A 12025-nucleotide genomic window follows, 5' to 3' on the forward strand; every position below is an offset into this window, starting at 1 on the left:
TCGAGATATGAGATTTTCCATTATAATAAATAAATACGGTGAGATGGGATCCTCTTGCCTTAAGCCTCGGACTAGCAGGAAGAATCCCTCATAAGTCTTATTCATCATTATGGAGAACCAAGATGATCTCACACAATTCATCACCAACCTGCAAACTGGGAAGGAAAAATCAAAACTGACAAAGACACACTCTAAAAACGACCAATCAACTAGGTCATAAGCCTTGGACATATCAATCTTGAGCATAACATTCCCACCTTTTACTTTCTTGTTCAAAGAGTGCACCATTTCCTGTGTCAAAGTGATATTCTCAAAAATACTCCTAATTGGAATAAAGGCCCATTGTTTGCATGAAATCAAGCGACAAAGAAAATGAGTCAACCAATTAGCCAAAATATTTGAGAAAATTTTATAAGCCACCAAGCAAAGGCTTATTGGTCTGAATTTATCAAAACTTGTTGGCTCTTCTATCTTGGGTATTAGCACAATATAAGAAGCAGTATAAAAACGAGGTAATGGATTACCCCAAAAAAATTCTTCCATAGCCTTGACAATGTCCTCTTTGACAAACTCCCAACAATGAGTGTAAAAAATCGAGCCAAAACCATTTGGCCTAGGTGTTCTACCCTTCGGGATTGTTGCTAAAGCTGCTGCCACCTCCTCACAAGAAGGTGCTTGAACAAGTTCCATATTATCCTCCTGGGAAATTTTGCTGCGATCAATGATGATAAGTTCCCCTGCTCCACCACGTTCGGCATCAAGAGGATATTTTAGAAGTAATTAGTTGCACCCTCATGTATAAGCTCCGGCATCCCCAAGACACTACCATTTTCTAGTACCATCTGGGAAAGAATTTTATTCCTCTTTTGGTTAACACTAGCATGGAAAGATCTAGTATTTTGATCACCCTTCTTCAATCACTTTTTCTTGGCCAATTGTGACATGCAGATTTCTTCTCTAAGTTCCCAAATGTCCAACTCTGGTTTGGTAATAAGAAAATCACTTTCTATCTTTGCATCATAATGGTTTTGCAACTGACTCTCCAGCATTTCTAGACATTCCTCTAGCACTTTGGTAGTCTAACCCACATGCCCAAAAATATTTTGATTCCATGTCCTCAACTTAATCTTCACTTTCCTCAGTTTTTTAGCTAGTCTGTGAAGCCCAAAAGATGTCACCGGTTCATGCCAAATCACCTCTACAAAAGGCTTAAAACCTGCATGGTTACACCACATGTTCTAAAAATGAAAAGGACGAGGACCATAAATTACCTCTGACCGTTTGAAGCGAACTAGCATAGGTGAGTGGTCCGAGTGATTATATGAACAGGCACTCAACTAGAGATTTTTCCTCTGAGGAGATTAACTACTATTCTTAAGATGAATTCTTTGGGATAACCAAGGTCTTATAGATTTCCTGTTGCATTCTACCAAAATCACTGCAAGATTATTGGTTGTGATGTAGTTCAAGCCGTTAAGGCCATCTTAAATTCAAACTGTGGTATAGCAGATTAAATGATACCTTTATAACACATATTCCAAAGAAGGCTAAGCCTAAGCTAATTTCAGACTATAGACCAATTAAGTCTTTGCAATTTTTTCTATAAAATTGTTGCAACGGTTTTGGCCAATAGATTGAAGCACATTCTTCTAGATTTGATTTCTCTAACTCATAGTGCATTCATTACAGGTAGCCTTCATTTAAGATAATGTGATTATTGCCTATGAAGCCTTACATTCTATGCAGACAAGAAAGGATTTATGGCTCTCAAATTGGATATGAGTAAAGTTTATGATAGAGTGGAATGACCCTTTTTGGAAGCTATCATTGAAAATATGGAATTTTCTAGGAGGTGGATTGGTCTTACCATGCAAAGTGTTAGCATTATTGATTAGGGGTGTTACTAATCCGGTTTTCTACAAAATTTGAGACCAAACTGGTATGCACCAGTTCTGCATTTTCAAGAACCAATCCTGGACTGGTTACCTTCCTAAACCAGTACTTCCAATTTTACCAGTTCCGGTCCAGTTTTAATAAAGTTTCGATGTCATAAAAAAAATATAATTTTCTAATGTATACTAATTAATTAGAGCAAAATGTAATTAATATACAAATGTATATTAGTATGACTAATTTATTATGTATTCATTAGAAGGAATATGTTGAGAATTTATTAAGCTATAAAATGTAATTAATATATATTTTATATTAATAACATATGATCAAACAAATGTTTATATTTAAGATTAAAATTTTATATTATAAATTTTAATAAAAAATTATATATTATATATAAAAATTAGATATATATATATATATAAAATATTTTATATAATATTAAAAATTAATTTATATATATTTTATAAACTGGTTCGGTCCGGTTTTGGAAAGTTAAGAACCAAAACTAGATCGGATTTAACCTGTTTTTAAAATGTAGGAATGAGTCCCAAACCAGATCGGTTCAAAACTAGACCAACCGGTCAAGTCCAGTCCGGTTCGAGCTTGTTCTCCGGTTTAAATTTCACCCCTATTGTTAATTATTCCATTTTAATAAATGGGGTACCTCAGAGCAGTTTCAAACCTTCAAGAGGAATTAGACAAAGGGATCCTCTCTCCCTTTGTCTTTTTATTCTATGTTCTGAAGTGCTTAGTTCAATTTTGAATAATGCTGAGGAAACAAGAATAATATCAGGAATTCCAATGGCAAGGGGTTCATTATTACATATTGACCACCTCTTTTTTGTAGATGATAGTCTACTCTTCTGTAAGGCTAACCCTCTTGAGTGGAGTAGGCTTTTTTATCTCCTTTAATCCTATGAATTTGCATCAGATTGAAGGCTGAACATGGAGAAAACTTCAATTTTCTTTAGCAATAATACCAAATCAGAAGTGAAGGACCTTATTTTGGCAACAACAGGAGTTAGAGCATCTCAGTCATATGAGATATATTTGGGTTTACCCTCTTATTTATGTAGAAATAGATCCAAAGCCTTCAATCGAATTCTGGACAAAATCAGAGGTAAGGTGAGCAATTGGAAAGTAAGGTTTTATCTCAAGCAGGGAAGGAAATTCTCCTTAAGTCTATAATTCAAGCCATCCCTACCTATAGCATGGGGCTATTCAGAATTTCTCAAGTGTTGCTGAGAGAAACCAATGGAGTTATGCAAAAGTTCTGTAACAAATCGCTTCTTCCAAAGCATGCCCTATTTGTTCCGCCCGCAACAATTCAATTAGTTCATATCCGAAGCGAGTTTTTAAGAAACTGCTAGAGTTTTAGCAAAAGCCGCTCTCCGGGATCGTATATATTGGTAAAAGGTCTGAAAGAGAACGTTGTTCTCGAGGGGATGGTACCCGTTGGTACTGGATTCAAAGGATTAGTGCAACGTTCTGGTAAGGGCAAGCAACTGATAGATCTAAAATTCACTAACTAAGGTAGCAACGATTAAAGAAATGAAAGCAGATTGGTGGCTTGGGTTTTCGAGACTTTGAGAATTTCAACTTAACCTTACTGGCAAAGCAAGGATGGAGACTTCTTCAGCAACCTAATTCACTAACCTCACAAGTCCTTAAGGCTAAGTACTTTCCTCAAATTGACTTTCTTAACGCCAAGCTTAGTAACAATGCTTCCTTTATTTGGAAGATCATTATGGCTGCTAAGCACTTGCTGTCTAAATAACTAATATGGAAGATAGGAAATGGTGAGTCTGTGAACATTTGGTATGATAAATGGGTGCCTACTCCAAACACATTCAAGATTCAATCACCCAGGAGGGGTTTAGAGGGGAATGCAAGAGTTAAAGACTTTATTGACCCTGACACTAAGCAATGGAATCTGAACTTACAAAAGGAGGTATTCTCAAAACATGAGGTTGACAATAGTTCAAGAATTCCATCAGTATATGCAACAGTTTTGATAGATTAGTTTCGAGATTTACTGCAGATGGCAAGTTCTTTATTAAAAGTGCTTACCACCTTCAATGTGAATTGTCATCAAGATCCAAGGGACAATCTTCGAGCACCATGCTGAGCATCGAAATATGGCCTAAGATATGGAAGTTACATGTGACAAATGTAGTAAAGAATTTTCTATGGAGAGCTAGCTTGGAATCTATCCCTACTAAACTTAATCTTTTTAAAACAAAGGTAGTGGAATCATCCCATTGCCTTATATGCTTGTCTGAACCTGAATCTGTTATTCATGCTTTATGGAGTTGCAAAGCTGCTCAAGATGTCTGGGGTTCTAGCTCAAGGAGATTGCAGAAATGTAGTGTGGAGGTTTCTTCTTTTCACAATTTGTTGTTTCATTTTTTCACTACTATGCCAGTTGAAGTCTTAGTTGAAATAGTAGTGATAGCACACTGGATATGGAAGGGAAGGAACTTGGTGGTTTTTGAAGTTAAATTTATTTCTCTTGAAAAGTTGGTACTTCAGGCTCATTACATATTGGAAGACTATAGATGTGCAGTGATAGAGATCCAAGCTCGAGTAAAAAATAGTAGAACAAATGTGTAGACGTGGGAAGCTCCACCTCCTAATATGTTTAAGATTAATTGAGATGTTGCCATTGATAAGCATTAGTGTAAAGTTGGAGTAGGGGTGATTGTACTTCGAGATTGTGATGGTCGAGTTATAGCTACATGTAGATCTTCTCAAGAGATCTGTTTCCTGATGCTAAGCTAGGGGAGTCCATTGCATTACTTAAAGCAACCCTGTTGTGTATTGAATTGGGGCTGCAAAAAGTAGTTTTTAAAGGTGATGCTCTCTCTATAGTAAAGGCCACCAATAGTGTTGATGAGAGATGGATTCAGATGGTTTGATCATCAGGCTGTCAAAATTCTCTTATAAAGAGTTAATGAGTGGTCTATTAGGCGTGTTCCTAGGGACATAAACAATGTAGCACATGTTCTAGGTAATGATGCTTTATTTAACTCTCAGGAATGCATTATATTCCTTCATGTATTCATTATATTCCTTCGTGTATTTGTCATTTGGTTTGATGCTTAATTATTAATTAGACTTTTCTTCAAATAAATAAATAAATAAATAAAGTGCCAGTCTTGCATGGTATTTGCAAAGTTAGCTGGAATTATAGTAATGATTTATATATATTTTAAATATATATAAGTTTTAATTCGTGCAGTTTCTTTATAAAAAAATATTTACAGGCGCAAGGCTGTCCATATATATACTTTAAGCCTGTACTTAACATTAATTATATACTCTATTTTTATGCTGCTAATTCGACAGGACATTGTTTATAATAGAAATTCATGCTAGAAAATTTATATAATATTTTGTTGTATGGTTTAATTTATTTTCTGAACAATATCTTGTTCTGCCAATGATAAGAGGCAATACAGACGCTTCTCCGCATGTACCAACGTTCAACTTGCAAATATATATATACTTTTATTTCCTAAAGAAATAGAAAATCTGAAAGATATTAAAATATATATATGGTTTTGGTTTTTCGGATCATCATTAATTAAAATCATGACCAGCAAATTAAAGTTTTAGCCCCCGGATACCCGTAAATTATGTATAAAAGAACCTTTATTAATTTTCATTACGGCCTCGACCGGACCCGGCCTCCTGCATGCTCTTTTATTATTAATTTTCAATTCTATATTATATATATATATACACACACACACATGTACGTGCAGTTTGTCGTCTCTGATCTTCTGTCTTCTCTTTTACAAGACTAAGATCGAAAGACACACCAGTTTTTAATTACCTCCTGGCCGGCCTTCTCGATCATGGACATGATGAAAAGTTTTGAAGGTGATTCTTGAACTAGTCATGCATGTGTAGTAATGCATCATTAGTTGCAGCCACTTTCAATATTTAGGGTTTGATCATCTTATCATTATTTATTTAAAAAAAAGGTCGTATTGTCTTTATTATTCTGGTAATTTCATACATAAAATTCCTAAAGAGGAAAGGGTACTTAATTTCTTCTAATTTTCTCGTATATTTCAGATTATAATAAGGGGATTGACGCGTTTATCCTTTGTATAATTCCACACTAACATATATAAGTATATATATATATATATATATGTATAAGCGTTAATTATCAATATATAATACATTATATATATGTGGAAACAATATTCTTGATCTAACCTATGGCCAGGTACTCGCTAGGCTAAAAATATTGTCGCCAATCAAGAAGGTAAATCTTCTAAAGTAGAGAAGTACTGTTACAACTACAAAAAGATCTTACAAAAATAAACTTACAAACTGACATGACTTTATATAATATGTTATAAATCTACTTTACAATAAAAGTACATAGTTTTATAATTTAACGTATAATATCAAGTCATGTCAGTTTGTAAATTTATTTTTATCCATTCTTTAACCTATGGCTAATTAAAACACTTCTCTTCAAAGAATTCATGATCGATCGTTCCTGTATTGTATATGTGTTATACAAATACGGGTGGTGGACTTTTGGATATTGCTGCTGCTTCTTTCAATTCTGAGCATTCCTTAACGTGATGAACTTCAGCCGTTAAGCTACTCCCCAGCTCATTCATTTTTTGTTCTCTACTCTTCCCCCACAGAACACTGTATAGCCCTCCAACCAACAAGATCCCACCTAAAACACTAAACATACACATGACAAGAAGAGAGCGCATTTAATATTTTGCAAATCAATTAATAAAATAATAATAATTAATTAATGCAATGAATGGGAAATTGAAGAATAATTAATTAATAATTTACCTTCCCAGGCCAATGATCTCGCCTAAGAGAACTGCAGAAGACAGCATTGTAATTATCAGGGCCAAAGGTGTAGACATGGCAAGAAAAACCGGCCCCTTCATCTCAATAACGCATGCTTGCAAGTAGTATGTAACGCCTGTTACAACTATTCCCTGCAGCCAGAAAATGCATGGCCACTAACTAGTTTAGATGAAGTCGAGTCTTGATTTGAATAAAAATGAAACTCGATCCTGCCGGCCAGGATCAATGTTTTTAATTCCTAAAAGGTATATATATTCTACCGACGTCGGATTTCTTTAATCGCAATCAATATTATTGAACAAATTAAATAGTGGCAGTGGAAAGTTACGCAGTAGGCGACGGCTAAAAGCCTGACATTCCAGCCCAGCTTCCATTGATCACGGTCTCTTTCGAAAGCAATGGCAATGGCAAATGACTGAATGGAGCTGAAAAGGCACTGAAGAGTCGTGAACAGAAGCTTTGGAGGGTAGCTCTTCATAACCGGCGCCTGCATGCAATATACATCCCAGATCAGAAAATGTACATAAATCCCACTAATTAAGCACTCGCACACCTAAACGTAATCTATGTTAATTATTGAAAAGGAAGTCGATCTCCACCAAATCGGGGGCCATTGCCAATATTCCATCATGTGCAATATTGGCATTGCATACCAAGTACGATTTTCAATCGACACCCTCCACAACATTCATGTTGTATTAAAAATTTTATATTCAGTCATTTTTTTTATATTTTTTTAGGCATTTTACTGATGTGATTAATTATGTATTAAAAAAAATGATTAGTCAATCATATCAGTGAAGTGCATAGAAAGTATACAAAAGTGATTATAAGTAACAGTATTCTAGATATATATATATATATATGATCTCACCCCACAATAAAAAGATATTCATATATATATATATTATCAAATAATATATATACCTGCAAAACAAGCCACAAACCCCACAAGGTGGTGGCAACAAGGAAGAGGAAGCAACCCTTAAACCACGTTTTGCTAGAAGAAAGATCATGGACGGAAGATTCTTGGGTTTTAGGGAGACCGAAGAGGTGATGATGATGACCCAAGAGGTTGAACTGCGGCCCCTTGTATAAGGCAAGGATGGCTGCACCGGCCATGCAAACCAGTATGCCTGAAAGCTTTGCAACCCCCGCGGCTGTCCTCAACTTCAACACCTCCTTCCTGCATGTCACAAATTAATTACATCTACTTCCATATAATTAAAGTACTTATTAACAAACATTCGTGACAATTAGTACATGACATAATTATTTTATGCACCTAGCTATATATATATATTAAGTCCAAACCAATATTAATATTATGTAATTCACGGTGTGTATAATGTGTACTGTGCATATTAATATATATTATATATGTATGATATGTACATATATATATACACAACAAATTTCCTTCTAATTTCAGATTCATATATAATATTAGAGTTAAGAATTTACTTGATACTACGAAAGTACGTCCATTAATTCACCGTTTTTGACGCCCTTCGAAAAAATATCAAAACATAAGATTCACGTGAACGACACCCTGCGCAGCTTTCTTAGGGACAATATTAATGGTACGTACGTACGTACTTGCTTTCTCTGGTGTCTTTTGGCAAGTGGTGGTTGCTAGGGTGGCAGCTTTCCCGCAGACAAGACATGGTTAGAAATAATTTTTATATCATTTCATTTTATTTTATTTTTAAATATCATTAAAATATAAATATTTTTAATAAAATAAATTTATAAATTAATATAAATTTATAAAATTTATTTTATAATAAAAATAATTTTATAATTTAAGATACTATCATATTAAATTATATTAATTTATGACTATTCTTTTATAATTTCTTTGATATTTTTCTTTTCAATTAACAACCGAGTAGTATTACCTCATCATGAGATCTTGCCAGCCTCGACGTACAACATCGGGTCCGGTCGACCTATCAGAGATATTTTATTTTCGTCCTTTGGAGAAATGACAGAATGGTATTGCAGCTAGCGGAGAGAATATATATTCCTAGCTAGCTAGTAATTAACTAGAGCACTTGCTTAATCTCTTGCTTAATTAAAAAAGACAGATCAGGATCAACATGAATATATATTATACATTAATGCTAATAAAAGCTATATATTCTCCTTAATTAATTTGAAATTAAGAAGTTAATTTGGAATCGAATCGCATGTTGGACAGAACATATATAATTTAGTATTAATTGACGTGATCCTAATTAATGGCCGGATCGAGAATATTCTAGAGAACCGAATCTTAGCAACAAAAGAATTAATTAAAGATATATAGATAATATCAGTACTACTAGTAGAGCCAATATTTTAATTTTTTTTTCCTCTTCTTCTTACCTTAATTAAGATGTTTAAGTACGCACTCATGATATGTCAAATTAAGAGGAGACAACATGATGATGATCATCATCATCTCAGTACTCCATCGACGACAAAGCTAGCTAGCTAGGCAACCATGCATCCATCCGTCGTTGCGAGACGTGACGAACAGAGAAGCAGATTATATATATATATATATATATATATATATATATATATCTTAGTTTGTCAAAGGCAGGTAGCTTTAAACCCCCAAGATTTTAGTTTGATTAATTAGTAATTAAGCTGGTTAAACTTATTATACCTAATTCACTAATAATTCAATGCTTGAAATTAGACAAAAATCTCCCTAGCTAGCTATAAGATTTAATATTGGGTAAGTACCACACGCAGAATCCCTTAATTAAGCCGATCGATCGATCGATATTTAATTCCATTTTTCACAAGAATATATATATATATATATATATGAGACTACAATTTTTATCTATCAACAAGTACTACATGCAGTTTGTAGCTATATATGCCTTATTAATTCCTGCAAATCATGACCTTCCCTCAAAGCAGCTCTGATCTCCAAATTATGACTAAACTTGCACATATATAGTCATGAGAGAACCACTACCTACACATGAGACTCCCGATCGAGCTAATACAGTACTGAAGTTGTTTTAGTTTCGTAATATCATGAGGTTTGCCTGACAAACACTCGATGGTTTAATACTTTTTCGTAATTTTCCTATCAAATAAGACTTGGGTCTAGACGTTTATAAATAAGACAAATATATAGAGAGAGAGAGAGAGAGAGAGAGAGAGAGAGAGAGAGAGAGAGAGAGAGAGAGAGAGAGAGAGAGAGAGAGAGAGAGAGAGATCAACTAATCTACCTGAGTAATACAGCCAAGAAAAAAGTTATGACAGGAAGGCAGTTTGTAGTTGCAGCAGCCAATGTTGCCGACGTATAAACAAGTGCCATGCCGTGGATATCTAGGCTTAAAGTGATCCTGAGATTGAAAACTCATGAAGATCGATTAACAACATTTCGAAGAAAAATTAAAGAAACAATTAACTAAATTAGACGTAACGAGGGAGGCATACCCAAATAGAGAGAGAAGAAAGATCTTGCAGAAGGTCACAAATGACAGGGGAACCACCTTTTTCCTGGAGTTCGCAATAAAATAAACAAAGGTCATTCACCATTTTGATCTCAAATAAGTTTACAAAAGAAAAGAAGAAGAAGAATCTTATTGAAATCGAATCAGTACTAATATTAATATATTTTGTTATAATTACCACTCAAAGAACAAGGCGAGAGGAGCTATGAAAATGGTTGCCGCAGCTTGTCTATAGAAAACAAACACGAAATTGTTCATACCACCATTGAATGCGGCCTTGGAAAGCAAGAACATGCCTGCATATATTGCTTGTATGAGAATCACGGCCAAATAAGGCTTCTTCTCATCCATTTCGATCTTGGGGCTGAAACCTAGCTAGCTGTTAGACTAGTACTGCTACTCTTAGCTTGTTGGTGTAGCAAGGACTGGCTGGGCAAAGCAAATACTAGATGGAGTATATAATATATACAGATGGAAGAGCAGCTATCGATCGATCATTATCGACACGATTAATTAAGATAGATCAGAATGGTTAACAAAAAGAAAATGGGTTCTCCCACCGGGACGTGTGTGGTGAAGATAACAAGTAGCTTTAATACGAAGGGGGCCACCAAAAGGTTCCGTTAGTGGTGTCTATTGATCACCAGTACCCATGCAGAAGTTCCAAAAAACTAGTTGTCGCGCTTAAGAACAACATGCGTATTTCTTCTTTCAATTTGCGCTTTACATATCATCTACATACGTCGCTGGCTCTTCCGGTGTCCACACAACATATTTCATAATAATTTACGTAATATATGTTGTAAAATAAGGGTATTTTTATAAAATGATGTTAATTTTATAAAATAGTTTACAAAAATACCCCTCATTTTAAACATTATTGTGTAAAATGTTATAAAATTTTATGTGTGCTTCTCTAAATAGCTAGCCAAATAATTAATAACATAAAATAAAAATGAGACCAGGTAATTTTAAAAAATAATAATAAAAGAAAAACAACTCAAAATCATTGCATGATATGTACTTAATTTTGACCCATCATTTAAAAATTAGCTCCAACTTTCAATTTTATTCAAGGGAATTAATTCAATTTATATAGTTTAGAGTATTCTGTAAGTCCCGCATATTTTATTTGAAAGAAGTGGGTAAATGTAGGATCCACTTGAACAAACCTATTTTTTAATGGTAGGTCTCATTCGTTTTCAAAGAAAGTGTGTGAAACTTGCACATTCTAAAATTATATATAACAGTACTCTTTATCAAATAGATTTTTTAAAATTAAGAGTAATTCTAGATACAATATTAGGATATGTAACAATATATTAGTTTATTTTTTAAAAAAACAATGTATTAGTTTAATTAATTCGGTACTTATAACTAGCTAGCTAGCTAGGAGTCTCACTCTAATTAAGTAGACGTTAGATGTGCATACATTTATCTAATTTTGCTAGCACATTAATTGTAAAATATTAATTTAAAAATTTTATGCCACTTTCAATCTAAAAATTAAAAATAAATTAAAAATCCTATCGAATTCTTATTCAAAGTCTAAGACCATGATCTATTAATTATATAATCTCCGCTGATCACGCACCAGCTTGTCATTCATGTGGTCTAATTACATTCGCAGCGGCATGCATTTATATATACGATGGATATATGAAATTATGTACTCATCATCATGAATAAGTAGAACAAATTACTACTTTTTTTGAGTTAATATATTTTATTGAGTTTTAAGAAATGAGAGAGAAAAAAGTTGAATAAAAATATTATAAAGTTAAAAAATTATTTGAATATTTTTT

The 12025-nt window shown here is 33.8% G+C and overlaps 1 protein-coding gene across 1 annotated transcript; it reads right to left on the bottom strand.

The window, feature by feature from the left end:
* Positions 1–6076: 6076 nt before the first annotated feature.
* On the bottom strand, positions 6077–10743 carry LOC122303475 (WAT1-related protein At5g64700). Its single transcript, XM_043115274.1, has 7 exons — positions 10399–10743; positions 10204–10266; positions 9993–10109; positions 7684–7942; positions 7085–7243; positions 6736–6887; positions 6077–6615 (listed from the first exon to the last, which is right to left on the bottom strand). Exons 1-7 carry the CDS (start codon positions 10569–10571, stop codon positions 6435–6437), a joined length of 1104 nt encoding a protein of 367 aa, XP_042971208.1. The 5' UTR covers positions 10572–10743; the 3' UTR covers positions 6077–6434.
* Positions 10744–12025: the final 1282 nt, after the last annotated feature.

Source organism: Carya illinoinensis, chromosome 3 (genome assembly GCF_018687715.1).
Source record: "Carya illinoinensis cultivar Pawnee chromosome 3, C.illinoinensisPawnee_v1, whole genome shotgun sequence".
Lineage (NCBI taxonomy): Eukaryota > Viridiplantae > Streptophyta > Magnoliopsida > Fagales > Juglandaceae > Carya > Carya illinoinensis.

Coding starts and splice junctions, on each gene's coding strand:
- LOC122303475 (XM_043115274.1), bottom strand. CDS start 10,571: ATGGATGAGAAGAAGCCTTATTTGGCCGTGATTCTCATACAAGCAATA. Junction 10,110..10,203: donor TTTCTTCTCTCTCTATTTGG/GTATGCCTCCCT, acceptor TTTCAATCTCAG/GATCACTTTAAGCCTAGATA. Junction 6,616..6,735: donor GAGATCATTGGCCTGGGAAG/GTAAATTATTAA, acceptor GTGTATGTTTAG/TGTTTTAGGTGGGATCTTGT.